At 35.2% G+C, this 21,280-nt stretch overlaps 1 protein-coding gene across 3 annotated transcripts in view; it reads right to left on the reverse strand.

Annotated features, from left to right (window-relative positions):
- Positions 1-147: 147 nt before the first annotated feature.
- Positions 148-21,280, reverse strand: part of LOC113230002 (long-chain-fatty-acid--CoA ligase ACSBG2) — a 37,361-nt gene continuing 16,228 nt past the window's right edge. For all 3 annotated transcript variants that reach the window (XM_026463720.1, XM_026463721.1, XM_026463722.1), the window contains exons 5-15: positions 19,524-19,725; positions 13,422-13,523; positions 11,872-12,021; positions 9,637-9,746; positions 7,677-7,817; positions 5,766-5,984; positions 4,532-4,766; positions 3,490-3,630; positions 2,726-2,851; positions 2,322-2,442; positions 148-400 (exon numbers count right to left, since the gene is read on the reverse strand). In XM_026463720.1, the coding sequence (XP_026319505.1) occupies positions 324-400; positions 2,322-2,442; positions 2,726-2,851; positions 3,490-3,630; positions 4,532-4,766; positions 5,766-5,984; positions 7,677-7,817; positions 9,637-9,746; positions 11,872-12,021; positions 13,422-13,523; positions 19,524-19,725 (1,624 nt within the window). In that variant the 3' untranslated portion in view covers positions 148-323. The remainder of the gene's footprint in view (positions 401-2,321; positions 2,443-2,725; positions 2,852-3,489; positions 3,631-4,531; positions 4,767-5,765; positions 5,985-7,676; positions 7,818-9,636; positions 9,747-11,871; positions 12,022-13,421; positions 13,524-19,523; positions 19,726-21,280) is intronic.

A 21,280-nucleotide genomic window follows, 5' to 3' on the forward strand; every position in this document is an offset into this window, starting at 1 on the left:
CCAGAATGCTATATCGCGGACTATAATAGACTTGTATTTAACAGAGTATTATATATTATACTGTAGCAATTTAAATGAGTTTATTATTATATATTAAGTTTCAATTTTATGAATAAATTAAATCCAGTTATTTAGTTTTTTATTGAAACCAACGTATTTTTTTAAAAGTATACTTCCGTTACAAATATATTTACATATATATCTCTGTTTACTTAAAGTACCTTTAGTGATCACAATATATTCACTTGTTCCTAATTGAGCAATGTTTATAACAAATATCTCCCAATATATAACTAAGCTAATATTACTAGAAAAATAACTTATTATTCCTTGTAAAGGTCTTCTATAATGTCCTTGTACTTCTCATAGACGACATTCCTCTTGATTTTTAAAGTGGGCCCTGTGAACAAATAAGCAATTATAATCTTAGAAATATAGTATTAAGTATTAAGTATTAAGGTATAATATATAATAGTATTAAGGTACAATTTCTAACTGTCGGTCTTCGGAGTTCTTCGGATTTTATGGAAACGTGAGAATATGGTTACTATTAGAAGAACCATCGGAACGGAAAAATCAGGTTTTTTTAGGTTGACCAACCACGGCCCTATTCAACTGCTCTCCTTGAGTTAGTATAAACCGGTAAATTCATGTTGTCGTTTTATTTAAATTAAATTGTTTAGTAACGCAACTTTCAAACGAAACCTCTTTTTTATTATAATAAATTGTACTTTCGTTTCATGTACTACCATCTTATTAGGTTGGTTAAGAGTTAAACTTAGAATCCGGTCATCCGGTAAAAATTTATTCAAAATATTAACCCTCAAGTCCTACTTTGTCCTGTCTAACCTTGTCATGCCAAAACTTGACTTATATAAATAGAATTGTATCAATGCAACACGATTGACGAAATATCAATTAATAATATTGGAATGATGATATGAATATGCTGTACCCTGTATCGACATTTCGAACAAGGTATGGAGGCCAGACGTGAGGCGACATGAGGGTGGGGCTTTTTCCGATACGAGCAAAGCCCAGAGCAAAAATTTTTAGTGTTTTTATATCTACAAATTGTTAATAAATCCGTGTCTGTTAACTACAGCCTATTTTATATATTTTTTATTTTATTTTATAATTACTGCTTATTTTACTATTCATATTCACAAATATTCAAATTCAATTCAAATTCAAAATAATCTTTATTTCATAGGTAAGCATTATTACACTTGAAATCGTCACAATACTTAAACTCTACCGCTCATTCGTAAGGCAGATTCCCCTGAGAAGAATGAGCAAGAAACTCTAGGGGTTGCTCTTTGTAAATAACATTTACAATATTTTTTTTTTATTTGAAACATCAGAGATCGAGACTACCTCCATGAGCTAAACGGGTTACTACCACGGACTTTTGTCATCCAAGTACGCAGAAGTTGTATAATAACCTTTAGTATAAAGTTTTTGTTTCACTATAGTTTTAAACCTCGTGAAAGGCAAATTTTGTATATCAACCGGAATCTTGTTATAGAAGCGTATACATTGCCCCTTAAATGATTTTTTGACTTTGTGAAGACGACTATCAAGAAAAGCTAGCTTATTTCTATTCCTCGTATTAATGTTATGTCTGTCACTATTTTTCATAAATAAATTACTATTCCTTTTAACATAAATTACATTTTCATAAATGTACTGTGAGGCTAGTGTAAGAATGTTAATTTCCTTAAACTTATCTCTCAAAGATACTTTGGGGCCCAAATTGTAAATTGCCCTAACTGCACGTTTCTGCAGGACAAAGATTCTATTGATATCGGCGGCATTACCCCAAAGCAAAGTGCCGTATGTCATTAGACTGTGAAAGTAGCTGAAGTAAACCAATCTAGCGGTTTCGACGTCTGAAAGTTTCCTTATTTTTTTAATCGCGTACACTGCAGAGCCGAGCCGTTTTGATAACTTACTTATATGGGGACCCCATTGCAATTTAGCATCTAACGTTATACCTAGAAATACAACTGTATCCACAAGATTCAATTTTTCGTTTCTAACTACAATGTTTGTAACCGTCTCTCTAACATTGGGTAACGTAAATTTCACACAATTTGTTTTTTTCTCATTAAGAAGTAGGTTATTAACAGCAAACCAATCAACTACTTTAGATATAGCATTGTTCACATCGTCGTAGGAACATTGGTGCCTTTTAATTTTAAATAATAAGGAAGTATCATCAGCAAACATATCTCATGTTTTATACCCTCCATAAGGCTAGGTAAGTCATTAATATAAACTATTAAAAAGTATTGAAAGTATTAAAAATAAATATTTACCTAGTTCGCCAGTGTGGTTGGAAAAGTCTTTAGGCAGGACAGCAAACTTCTGAATCTTCTGTGCATTAGAAATAGCGTGCTTGTTAGCTCGCGTGATGGCTTCTTCTATTGCTTTGTGTACCTGAAATATAAACGTAAATCATACAACTTTACAGGGCACTTAGTTTTAAATTACCAAAAATGTTATTATTGAATTCCTTCAATAAAGATGCGAATTTCAAAGTCGAATAACTGAAACAAGCCCTTTAATGTCTCTAACAAATAGTCATGAACCATAGTCTAATTAATACTATATCGGCATCTTCGAAGGTTTTACTGGCGAGTAGTGTTGGTAGCTTTTCTGACAATTTGTGAAAGTAAGTACTGGTGAAAGAAAAACTTAAAAGAATCAAAACGAAACTTACAGCAGGGTCCTTAGTGTTAACAATCTCGCTGACAGTTTTAGCTTTGCTGCCAAGGCCCGCCACCCACTTTGCGGTTTCGGTATCCAACTCGTCCAAGGGTTCGCCAGTGTCATTGTTCACTTTAGACTGGAATAGAAAGACAAAAGTTAAGGCAAACACTACAATACCAAATCCGTAAGTTGTGAGGCATGTCATCATAGGCATGCCCATTTTATGCTGGTTCGGTTTAATTTTAGGTGATTTTTTTATATACATTTGTAAAAGAAGACTTCTGTTACTCAGGGGTTAACACAGTGGACTCTAGATGACGAGGTTCCAGGTTTATATTGAGAACCAATCGAGGAAATAAACTTTTCAACTTTATTTATTTCTGGCCTAGGTCAACTGGAAATAAATTCGTAGCTCTGGTAGTCATAGTACGAAGAAATCCGTAGTTATGTTACTTACACCAGATTATTTATTTAATTTATTGAAAGGGAAGTGAAATATAGAGATTTGAATACAATTTTAAAAATGAAATTTTAGAAAGAAAACCGAAACAGCTCGCCAAAAAATTTACAGGTTTGCCTTTTTTGGTTCTTACTGTACATTGCATGTTGGATTATTATTATGCAAATAAAATTATTATTATTATTATTATATTCACAAAATAGTATATTTTTTTATTTCAATGATAATGATACACTAGTGTATTAGATGTTTCAGATATATCTTTTTTCTATGATTTTTATAATGCTCCTACAATATTCAAGATGTTATGTTACCTTAAGGGTAATAAGAATAGAGAGGAATTTCCGCCGATCTCCAATGAGGACAGCATAACCGATGTGAATGAGCTCGGCTTGGACTTGTTGCTCGATCAATACGGGCGCGATGTTCTCACCACCCGCTGTAATTAGTAGCTCCTGCGGATTGAAAAGAAAAAATAAAGTGGATTTTTTAATTACGTGGAAATAAATTACACCTATTTCTGCTGCGAAACAGTAATGTGAGCATTACTGCGTTCCAGATTTGAAAGGTAAGGGTGCACATGGGCTTTGTCAACTTATGTGTTATGGTGATAAGCGCAGTGGCAGTGTCCTAAGATTTTTGCGGTTTAAAGGCCTGAGTGGCACTGTAACCGCCATGGACAGGTGTGTCGCTTAACACCAGGCACACTACTTGTTCGTCCAGTGACTTGATATCATAAAAATAAAATGTAGCTTTCGGAAAACACAGACGTATGTACTCAATGTACTCCATTCCTTACGTGCCATCAACAATGATGAAGCAAAGCATTTCGTGCGAATGAACGGTCAGTCAATGACATAAATGCATCCTTATGCAGTACTCCTGACTTTCTAGTAGTCCGAAGTGAGGGTGGAACTATTTTGCGAAACCTTGCGCCATTCACACGTTTTGACGACCTACGTGACCCAGCAGTTAGCACTACGAGCGCTAGATGAGATTTCGGGTTCGATTTCCGGTAGGACAAATTTGTGAAACGAACTTTTCTAAATTGGTCTTGATCTGGGTGTTCTTGATAATTCAGATGCTCTGATATTTGCAGGGAATTTTCTAGTCTGAGATGCAGGCAATTGGTATAGCCTTCTGTTACTATTATTATATTTATAATTTACTTCTAGCAATAGACCTAAAAATAGTATAGTTGGTCTATGCTTTCCGTGATTATTTCTATGTGAACCAGGAAACACGTGATTAATGAATATAGTCTACCACGTGGTTTTAATACAAAACTTGTAGTACAAAAATTAAAATAAACCAGTGATGTCACCAAGGGCCTAACTTGAATTTTTTCGTCCTCACCTTTATCCTGCCAGTGATGTACAGCAAATTATTGGTGTCCAGTCTTCCAACGTCTCCTGAATGTAACCAACCCTCGTCATCTATTGCTTCTCTGGTTTTCGCCTCGTCGTTGAGGTATCCCATAAATATATGTCTGCCTCTCATCATGATTTCTCCAGGACCATGTGGACTGACAGCACCGCCGAATTTTGTTTCCGTACCTTCGAGAATTAGCCCCGACGATTCTGGTCTGAACCTGAAATATTATTTTATATTATGACTCCAGTAAACTACCGCCCATAATTAGTCGTGTATAAGCGCGCGCTATTGGCTGTCTCAATCAGATCTAATTTAGATAGCCAATAGGGCGCGCTTATTTAAATTTTATCGCGCGCGTCGCGACTATCATGCGTAGCCATGCTACGAGGTCTGTAATGGTAAGCGTGTCGTTTCCCACCTAGCGCACGACTCGTTCGTCCCGTCACTTAATATCATAAAAAAAGTTATTTGGGTCTAACAATGTTGAAACGTGTGAAATAATTCTTGCACATTAATACTTACACATTAAACTAATACAATTGCACATTGACTTACAATTATATGGACGTCGGGTCCGCGCTAAAAAGTGTCCGCACTTGTAAGGCGCTAAAATCGTATACAGAGCGCGACACTCCGCTTTAGTCTTCATTTGTTCTACGGACAGCGCGATACTGCGATGACATAACAATTTAAATTTCGAATAGGTTGACTTGGGACATTTTTTTCGTGGTTTTTGTATTAGACCCGTCGTCCATTTATTTGTAAGTCAATGCAATTGCACATTAAACTTACAAAGCAAATGAAAATAAACAAGTTTAATAAGGCCAATGTATAATAGTCGGTAGCACATACTTCCAGACAACCCCAGGCACATTCCACATCCATTGAACGGTTATTTTTAAACAACTAATAAACATGGCACTTTTAACCAGTCCATAGACGATTATAATTGTGGAACCAACGCCATCGGGGTTTTGAGTCAATCTCGTTTTCATAATCGTTTTCTTTTTTACTTGTAACTGAAGAACATGACCTTCATCACTTTGCATATTTTACGTCAAGAGAATGGTATAAGTACCTCGTTCAAGACGTACTTTTCACACTTATAAATAAATAGTAATTTATATTCTATTGTACTCTATTGCCTACTTAGTACAATCAAGTAGTGTTTACCTACAAAATTTAAGTAAAAATTCAAGTGTGTTGTAGATATTACCTAGGATATATGGAAAGGGTGTGAGCACCAGAAGCTTCACTCATGCCAAAAGCCTCCATGATAGGCATGTCGAGAGAAAGGAAGAACTTCTTTATATCGGCTGAAAGAGGTGCTGCAGCTGTCACGAATGTGGAACATTTGTCGAGGCCTAACGTCTCGTGCACTTTGTTGAAAACTAAAGTACGGGCTAGTTTGAAACCGCAGGTAGTGCCGTTTTGCCTGTAATTAGAATATTTCTATTACTTGCTGGATTTATTGGGTAAAAAGAAGTTGCTTAAGTTAAGGTTGTAACAAAACAGGACAGACCAAATGGCCTACGCTACGCAATCCTGCGAATATTTGTAAGGTGAAACAATCAATTTTGATGTCGAATTTCAAATTGTTTTACTAAAATTGTTTATTATCGTGAATCACTAACTGTACCTAAATTTATGGTCAAACTATTTTGTTACACTCTAGCTCTTCAATTTTGGACACTGGGAGTTAAAGCCGGTCTTATTGCAAGCACCTTAGAGTTCAATTTAAATCTTAAGTGTCCAGATTTACGTGCTCTTGTACGCGTGAATGGTACCTAATATTTATACCATATTAGGTATTATCCATTATACCATATTAGGTATAAATATTACCATTCATACGATAAGCTTTTATTGATTGACTATCTATATATAACTATAATAAAAGCTTACGAATGAAAAAAAAGCTATGCCGGAAAACAATACAAACTATGTAGAAACGTAATCATAGACTTTGTTAAATAGAGTATGCACTTGGACGTGGAAACGAAACCAAAATGAAATACATTTTGTATTATAAAAATTATTAATATTAAAAAAATACAAAATTAGAAAAAACCTGTGAAAATACCTAATTATTGGACTATTTGAAACATGCGCATGCGAATTTGTCCAAGGAACGTTGTGGTAGTTACAAATACCCCATTATTTTGTCTGATGTAACGGGATAGTTCCAAGAGCCCGTTAACGAAACTTGAGGTGATTAAATACGTAGTAGGAGCTCTAGACAACGAAGGGAATAGTGGAACTCGGCGAATGTAACTACGTAAAATTTTCACTCCGTCACTATTTTAACAGATTAGATCATTGCACATGCTCGGTCATAAATGTATCTACTTATAAGTTGCAATAAATTATGGATCTAGTACCAAGCAAGTACCAAAAACAATATCTTTACTGTGGGGATTTCATTACGTACCAAACCTTGAATAACTCGATAGTGGTGTAATCTATCGGTAGGCGTCGTGGATCGGCTGAGAATGCACTATTTGTAATAAAAGTGTTTATTATTTAATTTTCTTTTTACGCTATTGACTTATTATTATTTATTTTTTAGTTTATATCCACGTTTGTCTCCTCTATTTGTTCAATGTAATTTTACCAAAATAAATCACCATGTTACTTATAATCACTATAAGACGCGAGAGCCCACAAACTACTCAAGAAGTCCCGACATTTTACTTTCAAACTACAACCAACTACAGTCAGGATGCGATCTGCTATCGTCCGTGTAGAAGTCAATCGATTTCTCACTCAGATAGGTCGCTGAAGTGACAAATTGGCTATCTGGAGGTTCAGAGATGCTAATCTAACACTTATATGACTACGGTGCACCTACATAGTCCATGCAGTACTTGCCGTCGTGTCTTTGTACCCAAACACCTGCACGCGTAAAGATCTCAATGCTCCTACAGATAAGGCAATCAAGGCAACATACTACTCAATAAAGTCGTAAAATAACAAAAAGCGTCGACACGATATATACCTCATATAACTAATAGGAAAAGCGACAAACATAAAGTGTATCCCTATAATACTTGGCGTTTTCTCATTACAAATATAGCTTAGATTTTTCAATTTGGTGTCTTCGTAAAGTGTTTATAAAAAGATTTACCCATTCATCCTCGCAAGGTGATGCTTCATTCCCTTGTCTTTGGCCCATAATGCTATGTTTTTTTTTAATCCAGAATTTTGTGCGCCTACAGCCATGATTTTTTCATACATCTTCTCCCATACTCGGGGCACAGCTAAAAACCTGTATAAAATATATATAGAACATGAAAATAATATACTACGGGTCAGCTAGCTAGATATTGGACTTATTACATAGAAGTAGAATAGAATTATTAATAGAAGTATTAATGTTCTTTTACCCCAGGCCCCACTTCCAAATTCAAATTGTTGAGCGGTAAGGATAAGCAACTCAGCAATAGTGGTAACACTATCAGCGAATAATAATTAATTTGAATAGATATTTTATATTAAAAATGTTTATAAATAACGGAAATGAAACCTTCCAAAACAAAAGATGATGCTTTTAAAATATTTTGTTAAAGCGCTAAACAAAACTTATTGTTATTCGCTAGCCAACAAGTTTGCAGTCCAATGATCAAACAAGAGACACGATATAGAACGAAATAAATAGAGCTATGTTATTTTAAATGTATACATTTTAGTAGCAGTAGAGCTATTTGAACTATTGTCCAGGTACCACCACTGCCACTTTACCTATTTCTGTTTTTTGAAATTACAGGCATGTGGGACTTGTCTCTTTTCTGATACTATTATTTTTTACATTTTCAGAATAAAATCTAATGTTTTTTTAATAATATCTAGTGACGGGATGAACAAGTCTTGTGCCTGGTGCTAAGCTAGCATGCCTGTCAATAACAGTTGCAGTGCCACTCAGAGCTTTAAATCGCAAAGACCTGAGGGACACTGCCACTGCCACTGCGCCCTGAGACATAAGTTGACAAGTCCCATGTGCCTGTAATTTCACCAGCACTCTTACCCTTCAAATGTATTGAACGATCAAAAATTGATCACCAATGTTATATTTTAGTCGCATCCAGAGTCATATTATGTTTGAGTGTGCAAGCATTTATGAGTTTTGAAAGTCATTGCAATCTTATCAATAAAACTAATTGCATTATAATACAAGCAAATAGAAACCACATTATTCGTACTCGTATACTATAGAGCTTTTTACAAATTTATCGCAGTTTATTATGGCATTTTTATGAATACTAATCTCACCCTAACTATACAAAACTTTTTTTTCTAAGTGTTCGATATTTGTATTCATAATTATAACATACTAGTTGAGTAATTTCACAAAAAATAAACTTAATATACAAAACACTCTAGAGAAGTTACATAACAATTTTTATTTGAATAAAGGGAAGACGGTGGGATGGGCAATTGAGTGAGTACTTGTCATATTTTCTTATTTTAGAGATCAATAAGAAGACCATAGTATAAATTTTTGTTTTTACTGTGACTAAGAGGTAAAGAGGAACAAATAAGAGTTGCTTTTATCGTATTTCCTGCTGTATGAGCTTGTTATTCATTTACAACGTGAGTAATAACTAGAGATCGGTATAGGCGAAATAACTACTCGACAAACGTCGAGAAATAACACCTCACTCTCAAACCTTATAATTCTGATTGTAATTTATTCTTGACGACCTCTGTGACGACGGTTCACACTGGGCACTGGATGCGGAGGTCCCGGGTTCGATTCTCAGTAGGACCAAAATTTTGGGAATTGACCTTTTCTAAATTGGTTGCTCTGGTACGCATAGTACAGGGAGTTCCTTAGTTTGAGACCAGGCAATTGGTGTGGTTATTTGGCACATTATTATTTATATACGTATATTATTAATTTATTTTACATTTTTGTTGTGTAATCAGCAATTACCTTAAAAGTTTTGTAAATGTAAGTAAAAATATAACTATTTTGTTTTGATATTATACTTTTTGTTCCCGGATTTTACGATGGGCTATTATGCACTCTATGTGTAATAACGTATCACATATCTCTGGTAATAACGTAGGTATAATTTACTACTAACCGTGTAGGCCTTACTTCCCGGAGCGTTTCTACTAAACTTCCCTTGAGTGCATCAGGTTTGGCGAAGTACACCGCAACTGCATTTGACAATGTCGTATAGATGTCAACAACCTGGAAATTATATGCTGTGTTAGAAAAGGTTCGACAGAATATACGTATTAATAATAATATTTAATTAGTAGTATTCGTATGATTTAAAATTCAAATGATGAGCTGAAAATGTCGCAAGGACCTATACCTACAATATCTTACAGATTTATTCATTTGGAAAGTGTGTATGGAAAGTTTCAGCTGGCGCGAAGAACATTTTTTTATCATTTCATATTCGTTCTCAGATATTTTACGTTCTTGTATTTTATACAGGTTTTTAGCTGTACACCGCGTGCGGGAGAAGATGTATAAAAAATTGTGGTTGTAAAAGTACAGAATTCCGGATTAAAGAAAAATTAGCATTATGTGTTAAGGCAAGAATCCCACTAAAACATAGAAGTAAAATATAATTAAGATAGACCTATTTCAGTTTTAACATTTCCTTTATAATAGTAGATTTCTATACAAAAAGGGTAATGAATGAATTAAATACGAAACTAATTCTTTCTTAGCATTTTGAAAAACATCATAAATGAAGGCTCAATATACATTTCCTCCGAACGGAATAGAAGCAAATTTTTAACAAAATTGTGCATAGCATAATCAACTTTATGTCAATTGTGTAACATACAAACTAGAAACGATATGGTAGCAGTGGGAATTTCCGTGAAAGCAGGAGAATTGTCCGAAACACGTCGCGTGTATCAAGTTTGTATGTTACACAATAGAGTTCAATAAGCTATGATTACAAAAATTCACTTCCATTTTCTTCCTCTGCGATGTAAATTGAGCCTAAATGTAACACTACGGTGTAATACTAATGTCCCACATGTACCAAATTTCTGTTGTCTTAAACCGATGCTTGCAATGCAAAAGACACTTAGAACATTGTGTTAAGAGTGTCTTATCAATTTAAGCATTGGTTTAAGACGTATTTAAGTTTAGTGCAAGTGGGCATAAATGGATTAATGGGACAAGGACGGATCGTTGACCCCTCGTTGCGTTGAATGAATACATTCTGCAACTTCAAAGTCGCGCCTGATTGCCTTTTTGTACAACAAAAATGTGGAAGGGTCGCGCATACTTTGCAGGCACACTTTTTAAGCTTATTAAAATTTATTTTAAAAGTAAAAAACTTTATAAGATAGTTATTAGTGTATTGTGAAAAGGTTAGTGAAAATCGTTTATTTTACCTCTAAAGGTAGGTAACATTCTACATGATCTCACCATACAACATTGTCTTTGACACCACAACCATTATTCTATTATGCCACAACGCTCTCGTTGTACACCGTCTTCTGTCTTTAAAACTAACCTCGTAAAGTCTGAGTTTAATTTGATCCTTAGAGGATGGAAAAAAAAATTTGATTTCCAAACTTTTCCGGCTAAGTGACAAAAACGAGTTGATTCTTTTGACGTGAGCATGACAACTTGGGCGCGAACATAGCTTTCATCAGGTTACAGCATTAACGCTCTTCACGTAAAGCGGTGATGCTGTCATGCGACAACCAGATATAGGTAATGTTGACTACGAAGGTACTCTACGTGAGGTTGTGTCACAGCACCTGCTTACCGGGTTTGAAGCACCATTTTTTTTAGTTTATTGGTTCACTTACCGTTATTACAATGTAACATAGTAAAAATTATTATTAAGATTTTATCTAAATTGCACAACTACTTATGAGTGAACACAGCTTGCAAATACATCGTTAATGTAAATTAAGTTGAATTTAAAAACAACACCTTAAGTTATTAACAGAAGTAATAGGTACACACAAACACAATAAATACAAGTGAAAAGGGTATCGTCTCGGACAGTTTGAAACTAGATGGGGGAAAACATAAGGTTTATTAAAATAGGTACTATTACGAAATTTGTGCAGCGACTGCCAAAATACATATTTATTATCGCTAACGTGACTGTTCTTATTATATAGTCTGCAAAGCCTTGGGACACAGGAATTAAAGCTCCGAAAGGTCTGGTGGCACTACGGAATGGTGGCACTAAAGGAGTAATAACAAACCTAGGCTATCTTGAGGGAATTTTGAAGTTAAATTTAGCTAGCAGTTGTGGACAGTCTACGTACAAACGCAAAACTTTATATAGAAATATAAAGTCCAATAATTAATAGTACAGTGTGTGTACCTGAGCTGCAACGTGGCTAAGTGGCAAAAAAGTGATGATTTTGTCGACTGTTGGCTTGACGTCGCCTACTTGCTCGCCGATCACGAAAGCATCCCACGTCAGGTTATCGTGTGATAACATCACAGCCTTTGGCGGACCTACTGTACCGGACTGAAACAGACAAAAGATATTTTATGTAATAACCATCATGCAAAGAAAAGTTCGAACTCGATCCTCTTGGTACCAAGACATGGTTTTCGAAATGATCTGAGCGCTTAATGTGTTATAAATATATAAATATTTGATTAAAATAAATCTATAAATTTACGGCAACCTAATAACCGCCTCCGTGGCCGAACGGTTACCGTGCCGGACTGCCACGCAGAGGTCCCAGGTTCGATTCCCAGACATGGAGAAATATTTGTATGGCCTATATTTATTTCTCTCCTGTGTTTGGATGTAATTTGTGGTTAGACAACCACAAATAACACAGATGCTATGGACACATAGACATGTGTCCATAGTACCCGTGATACATGGTTTCCGTAGTGCGGGGCTATGAGTGTATGCGTTATTATTATTATTATTATAATTAAACCTCAAAATTACCTGTACAGTTGACTATATACTCAGCACACCTCACTCTAAGGGTGAAGATCTTTAAGATATACAAATTGTCACTCTTAAGAAATTGTAAATTTAAATAATATAAATTATTTTCAATAAAGAATTTAACAGATTGTTCACGTGTAGGTGCAGCCACTGTGTTGATTTCTCACGGGTTTCTAGAAACGTCCGCAGTATGTTTAAATCATATACAAATGTTGATTTTTTAATAGAAATGTATACAAGGTCAAGAACACATCAACCTTGAAACTTAATATTCAACTCTTTGTCGGTTACGAGAAACGTTATGTATGACCCAAAGTCCAAAGTGTCACGCATGATATGTTCATGACTGTACGTACTGGTGTTAGTTCATTTCTGATCCGGGCTCAGATATAGTGCTATTGATATTACTTATTTCCTGATTTTATATCGCATCGTATGTGGACAATTCTTATACGGGTGTAAAAAGACAAGAAATGCTCGTTCGCGTGTAATCTCGTCCGGCGGCTTGTGATAACATCTGACGCGTGCGTGTGTGCGTTCGATGTACATTGAAGTTTTGTAATTTCAAACACCGTTAAACTATAAATTTAAGAAAATATTAAAATAATTACAGTGCCACTCAGAGTTTTAAATCGCAAAGATCTGAGAGGCACTGCCGTTGCGCCCGTCACCTTTGGATATAAGTTGAGTAAGTCCCATATGCATATAATTTCACCAACACCCTTCAAAACCGGACCGCAATAATGTTTATATTACTGCTTGGTGGCAGAAGCGGGTAAAGTGGCTATACTTCCCTGGATGAACTCTTTCACAAGGAGCTCTACTGCTACATATTTCGGTAAAAAAGTCCCATATTGTTGACTCTACCATCGGTAAATAACTAAGTTCTCTTTCAGTTCTTGATAAAGCCATTACAAAGACGTTGTTTTATTTACAAACAAGTTATTGTGGATGCTTACCGTGTATACTAAAGTGCAGCACTCGTTGACAGAAATTGACTTGAGTATATCGTCCAATTGTGTGTCTGGTTCCGCCGCGCCCATCTCCATAAGTTGTGCCCACTGAAACAATTTTACGTTATCTCTTCAGTCAAATCGATTTTTTGTATTCAGATTCTATATTATGAAGGTGTTAGCAGAATGAATTCCAAATGATTCAACCCTCTGCGTTTACTATAAAAGAAGACGTTATCCATCTGTTAGTTAGGGCCGCAAGACTATTTTGGAATTGAAGACACCAATCTCTCGTAATAGATATATATATATATATATATATATATATATATATATATATATAATTGTTTTGCGAAACCGTTGCGAAAATAGTCAAAAGGATTTATACTTACGTAAGTTAAGAATGAAGAAGTAATATAGTAAAGGTAATAATTTACAGCACAGTACACACACATTATTATGATTTGACGCATAATACAATATAATTAAACAAGATTTATTAATTATTGATTCGAGTTATTACCTATATAAATAAACTAAGTACTAAAATTGGAATAATAGCGTGTGCGCTGTGCTATTACGGAATCTGTCATCCACTCAGCTTAATGTCGTCTCACTGAAAGTGCTACGACGCTGAATTTGAGTGGACTCGGTCACAGCATGTATGCCGCACGAGGACTCAGTACAGCACACATGCGGCACGAAGCACCTATTGCGTTAAACCCAAAAATATCCCTAACTGACCATGCAATTTGAGATTCCATATGAGGCATAACCACCGTGTACGAGTAGTTACAACGTTAAAGGCCTAGTAAATAATAAAGAAAACAAAGTAATCTACCTTGCGGCGTTTTGAGGCAGTTTTTACTTTTATGTTGGCACTCATGCGATAATTTGTACGCTATAATATATTACGTAGTCCAATCTATCACAAAAAAAAATTACCAGTTTTGCGTCTATAGTTTGAAAAACAAATAAATAATAGCCTACATAATAGTCTTTTTCTTTCTCAATTTGTTTCCTTCCGTCGTCACTCTGTACTTAATGTCTGAAGCGTTGCTCATCTTCACCACTAATTTTGATCAGTCTACCAGTTTACGATTTAAATCATGTAACCTAAATTCTTTACTGTATCACATGTTTCGTAGTATTTAAGTAGGGAGTGTTTTTTAATATTATACATGTTTTTTATACTATTTTTATTATTACGGCCTTTCTTGCTTTCCTCACCTTTACTTTATACAATAAATTCATGTGGACTGAGTAATCTATTATTATTGCTCCCTAGTGGGGGTTTACAACCTTTTCATATTCTTCCCATGTTTTCGTAACTAACGTACCTAATCGTAATTTTTAGCGAAATCGAGCTATTAACATTTCTGGGGTTAGCGAAACGACCGACTACGATCTCTTAATTAAGTTAATAGAGATCCACATCTTTATTAATTAGGATCTAATATAAGCACGACATTGAGGGCGTGAGACCGTACGACTCTCTCTTTCCCTATGTAGATAAAAACATTAAAAAAACCGTTAAGCTGACCAATTAAACTGCATTAATTGTGGAAGGTTTTGCAGTGTTTTCATCCTTTTTTGACTAATTTAGAAGTAAAAAGGTATAAAAGAGGCTTGTGCGCTTACGTAGTATAATATCCAATGGGATATTATACTACGTAATAATAGTCATTGACTTACAAATAAAATATCAGATCACTTGATAATAAACAAATGAATCATCAGTATGATGAAAAATTAAACATGGAATTTCACTAATGGTATTCACGAGTAGTTCCTTTTTAATTTAAAGTCACTAATAACCAGAAATGAATACTTATAATCAATTTCAATGATTGATAAAAGCATGAAATCATAACGAGTACAACTATCTCATTGCAATCATATACTGTCTGTAAATTTTATCTATGATTTTAGGTACTATGATTATTTCCCAAAATATTTTTTTATTAGTTTTATTAATTGAAGGCGTATCAATAAGGAAATGTGAGTCTACTTATTCTTCGAGGAAGAAAGGGCGCAAAGCTAAACTACAAAGATTACAAAACACAGAAAATACGCTCCTGGACACATAATTCGAGCCGCCCTGCATTTTTATACCTAAAGGGCTAAAATGCTAAAGTATTGACATCAACGATAAAAACATTTTCACAAATTCACATTTTCAACAAGGACTTATGGAAATTACTATCTAGAATTGTAACCATTTCATTGAAAATAAAAAAAACCGATCTCAAAAGTTTGCTTATCGACTTTTCTGATTTCCATGGGATCCCTTTATGACTTCTTAGTGACAAAGGGACTGTTACGGACTCTTTTGTACATTTTATACTTTTTTTCTGGTTGTCACGGTGACGGTGATTTGTTGATTGTGTCAAGTAAAAAGTAGACTTTTGCGGAAAATATTTGTTTAATTTATGGTAGCCGAATCGAACCCGGCTCAGCATCGTTGGCATCAGGGACCACCTCGAGAGAATACCCTTTCAAACAAAAAAAGAATTTTCAAAATCGGTCTACAATTGACGGAGAAATCTGAAACATACAGCCGAACGTATGAATTAGGGGATCTGGTCAATTCTGAAACTCGTCAATTATGTGAAAATATATAAGTCGCCATTTTCCCTATGAGAATTAACCTCCACATATTTTTGGTAAATAACAGAATATCGCTTATCTACTCGCATACATTTTGAAAATTTTACCAAACTACATAAGTAACTTATTTTTAATGGAATTTACTTTTACATCTTTTTTATAGCTCTAAGTATCGATGTTATCCGCGTGATAACGGAACGTAATTACGCGTACTAAAGTTCACGGACATGGTTCGGGGTCTCGTTTGTATGGTCTATTATTTTTTGTTCTCGCTTGTGTGACAATCTTATACGTCCTATTTCTTGTCTTCACTACTATTGAATTAACTTGACTCATTAAGTGTTTATTTCCTCGAGAAGTTGCAATTATTCGTGTTCTAGCGCAATTATGTCGATGCTTTGACTATATTTCCATAAAATGATGCGACTTCCTCCATCGTCACCCCGCCTTTTTATCACCTATCTCTGGTTTATTATTCAGCTTATTCTTAACCGACTTCAAAAAAGGAGAAGGTTCTCAATTCGACTGTATGTTCTTTTTTCTTTTTTTTGTATGTATGTTACGCGATAACTCCGGTATTTATGAACCGATTTTCGCGATTCTTTTTTTTCTTGGAAAGGGGGTACTTCCATAGTGGTCCCATTTCTTTTTGAAGAAAATCATCCACCTCGAAGGGTGGCTGTTCACGTATGAAGATTCATTTTTATAAATAGCGCCTAATTTTAATTTAGGAGCAATTACTTTAATGATTGATTTTGCTATTTCTCCAATTCCAGGCGTTTTCTCTCAATATACTTTGAGTAGTGAGAACCGATTTTTATTATCTCCAGTGTCAAGTCCTGTATAGTAGCGAACTAGGGGATATATCAATAAAACTTAGCAAATAGACGTAATTCCTCGTACTTTTGAGGTCGGTTTTTTTAGTACTCTGTACTGAGATTATCAAATTTTGAATCGTTCTTTAATTCCTTTTCTTTCTCAATTTGTTTCCTTTCGTCGTCACTCTGTACTTAATGTCTGAAGCGTTGTTCATCTTCACCACTAATTTTGATCAGTTTACCAGTTTACGATTTAAATCATGTAACCTAAATTCTTTACTGTATCACATGTTTCGTAGTATTTAAGTAGGGAGTGTTTTTTAATATTATACATGTTTTTTATACTATTTTTATTATCACGGCCTTTCTTGCTTTCCTCACCTTTACTTTATACAATAAATTCATGTGGACTGAGTAATCTATTATTATTGCTCCCTATTGGCGGTTTACAACCTTTTCATATTCTTCCCATGTTTTCGTAACTAACGTACCTAATCGTAATTTTTAGCGAAATCGAGTTATTAACATTTCTGGGGTTAGCGAAACGACCGACTATGATCTACTACCCCCTCTAATAGGTTTTTTAACATGTTATTTAGTGTCAGTTTTATTGTTAAGCAAAATTAGCGAAATAGCTAAAATAACATTTTTTTAGGTGACAATAAAACTTTCTTTGAAAATGTGTTTATTATCTCTGACCATTGACCTTATAGGTCAGTGTCGTTGACAATGATTCTCTCATGTTATTGAATATAGTCACACCCCGGACACTCCATACAACAGTCGAAAATCATTTACCTACTACTACTACATACAGCAAGTCGCTATCTGCACATGCGCAAATGTGTGTGTGAAGTGGCAGGGTTACCCATCACTTTCTTGCACTATTACGGTACGTGATGACATAGCGAAAATGCTAACGCGAATCTATTATCTATGATTCTATTAATAGAATCCAGAATCCTAATAATTACACACGTCTATTATGTATTTTTATCGATATAATATCATATTTTTCATTAACTCACTAACTAGAGTAATATTGAAGTATTATTTAAAAAATATATTAAAAGCACTTAAAATGTTATATTTTGGACATGTACAAACTTTTAACCAAGGTATTTGAAATTGCGTGTCCAAGTTGATCATCATTACTTAGTTCATAATTAGGTATATTCGCTACGTCTATTGCTTGAAAATTCGAGAACCCTATTCTACTAGCTAGCTCACGAAGTCATGGCGCCTCATTATATTGATATAATAAATGTGTATTTTTCATGCATACATATATTACTCTGCAGTAAATAAATGAAGAATACAATAATTGAATGAGCCTCAGACATAAGTTTTTTTACTTACCTACTTCGTTTCATTTTTCGGAAAATGATGATAAACAGCCGTACACGGCACTATTCACGACCATTATAAATAGTAACGTAAAATAATGTCTTATATTAACGTACAAGTTTTTTTTCGCGTGAAAACGGCTCGCCGGCAGCCTTGTTGTTGTTCAGTCAAAGTGACCGACAATGTGCGGGGCGCGGCGCGGTATCTAAAACTAGGGAGGGCGGAGAGTGTCCGTTCTCTTTACTTTTTGTTCTCTGATATAGTTTCATTTGTGAAAGTCTGTCCATACTAGGGGTAACCTATCACAAACTCGATTTTTTTTCCTAAATAACGTTTATCGAATTTCCATTACACTACGAAAACCGAATTATAACAAAACCGTTGTTCTTTCAGGATTTGTTGGGTGTTTATCGCAAAGACACGATTAGGTTCGGTTAGGATAGGTTAAGTTAGGTTTAAAAGAAAAAACATTTTCCTCTCAAAATTACTTTCGAGGTTATGACAATTCGCGCAAACATTATTTCTGGAAAATGTCATTCCGGACTCCTGATAGGTACCCCATACTAGGATTAACTTGTGTAATAGAGCACCAGGCTCTTACCCTTCCACCTTTGAACATATGTAAGAAAGATAGGCATAAGGGCTCGTTCCCATTATGTCGTGACGACAGATAGTCGTGCAGTTTAAAATGTCGTGTCTTGTATATTCAAATGTAGTTGTTCACATAAAACTGTTGTCCACGACGTCCTTGACGTTACGATGACAGACTGTTGTTGACTGTGGGAAGAGCTACGAGTTAAGAAAAAAATGTGGCGACAGTTAATCGCAGCTTCAAACAATTATGTCGTGCAAATGACAAATGAATGATGTTGTCGTCACGATCTAGTTAGGAACAGCTAGATACAATAGTCGTTCAATGATAAAATAAACGTCCACGGTACAGTCACGACAGATAGTCGTGATATGGGAACAGGCTAGATGGGGCAGTCGTCCAATGATAAATACAACGTTACGACATAATGGGAACGCGCCCTAAGACAAAATGATACATGTACTTAAACAATTTACAAAATAAAGCGCAATAAAATCAATAATGAAAATTAACTGTTGTTAAATTAGGTTTAAATAACATTAGAAGAAAATTATTAGTACTTTAGGTGCCAATATCTCGAAAGTTACCGAAATGCAAATGCTTTAGTTATGACAAGGACGCTATATAGAACGCTGTATGTAAATTACCGTACCTGCTAATACACCATTCTTCGTTGCTCTTAGGGGTTGTCTATCAATATAAACCAATCAATATAAAGTCATCAAATTCAAAAATACTTACACTATAAACACCAGGCACTGAAGTATCTACGGGTTCCTCCCATTGTACGATTGCCTTCAAGTGCTTGAGGCGACTGCGAACCGACAGTATCTTTTCCAACTGCTTCTTATCCTGCACAGCGCAAATGTTCGCCCTTGAAGATTCCAGGCAGTGGTAACAGGCTTCAGCTGAGTTAGTTGTGTAAATGCCTGCAGCGTAACCTCTGAGAAAACAGAAATATAGTAAAGTTATAATCATCATCATCCACCCATTCATACGACCCATTGCGGGCACGGGTCTCCTCTCAGGCCAGGGTTTGTCTCAGGGAGGGTCAATGCGGTTTGGGAACTTCACACGTTTTCCGAGGGCTGAAATCTTCTTCGACGTGCAGATTTCGTCACGACGTTTTCATTCTCAGAAAAGCTCATGGTAATAATTATAAATAATAATAACGCACTCACTCCATATATCCCCACACTAGGGAAACCCTATGTCGCGGGTGCCATGGACACACACATACACAACCACATGACACCCAAACCCACGAGAGAAATAAATGTAGGCCATACAAATATTTCTCCCGGCCCGGGAATCGAACCTGGGACCTCTACGTGACAGTCCGGCATGGTAACCGTTTGGCGACTGAGGCAGTTGGTATGGTATATTTGACATTAAATTTCGCACATAATATTTCGAGGTACGTCCTGGATTCGAACCCACGGCCTCTGCTTGAAAGACGGTAGGTCAATCTATTAGGCTACCACGGCTTTCTAAAAATAATATTACTTCAGAATAATAATACATTGTTGTTTTAATACACGTACATATTTACAGAACTTGTCTGGTTTTTGAATGCGGAAATTGAATCCACAGTACAAAAATGTAATTTAACCCCGAATGCACGAGAACATCCGGATACATTGACTTACTCATAATCTTTAACATGTAAGTACGAACGTTTACTGACGTCAATTGTATCATAAAACTAATGATTAATCATTTTCTTAAACCATGTAATGTTTCATTTTCATAAGCCATCCTTTTCTTTATCAATACGATGATTTACTACCTACGCTTAGAATCGACTGTTCCTATATCCTGACATATTGCGAATTAAGTGTGTAATTCACTTATTTATTGAATGATGTTTCTTCAATGATTGAGGTAATTAGATACCTACTCACATAATATTATGACATAGGTACGTGAGTTACTATAATATTTTGGGGATGCAGTTTCTTTTACATTTTCCTCATACTGACTTTACACTATTGTTTTGTTAGAGCGGTTACACACGGCGATTCCCAGCAACTCGTCTGTAGCGATTCAGTCGTGATGCAGCCGCTAATAGTCTACCTTTACAAACACGCGCGACTTAAGCAAGGATATAATTGCAATGCAAACGCGATGCATCTTTTTAATTAATTTATTGATTTCACTTTTAAATTTACAATTAACAAAACAAAACAATATGATTAAACAGATTTTTCGCACATGATTCAATATAAGCGACTGCCTCGATGCAGTCGCGCCTATGTAACGGCTCTTAGGCTCGTATTCTAGAACTCTACTCAATGCTCAAGTCAGGATTGCAATGGAAACACAAGCACTGGAAATACGACCTTGATGGCAGGGACTTGAGTATGATTTCTAGTGCTTTGAATCATACTCAAGTCCTGACTTAAGCATTGAGTAGAGTTCTAGAATACGACCCTTAGTCAGTCATATAGCCATGGCTAATTGGTAATTAGTAATGTAATCAGTAATCTTTGATCGGT

The sequence above is a fragment of the Hyposmocoma kahamanoa genome, unplaced genomic scaffold (genome assembly GCF_003589595.1).
Source record: "Hyposmocoma kahamanoa isolate Upper Pololo Valley unplaced genomic scaffold, ASM358959v1 63, whole genome shotgun sequence".
NCBI lineage: Eukaryota > Metazoa > Arthropoda > Insecta > Lepidoptera > Cosmopterigidae > Hyposmocoma > Hyposmocoma kahamanoa.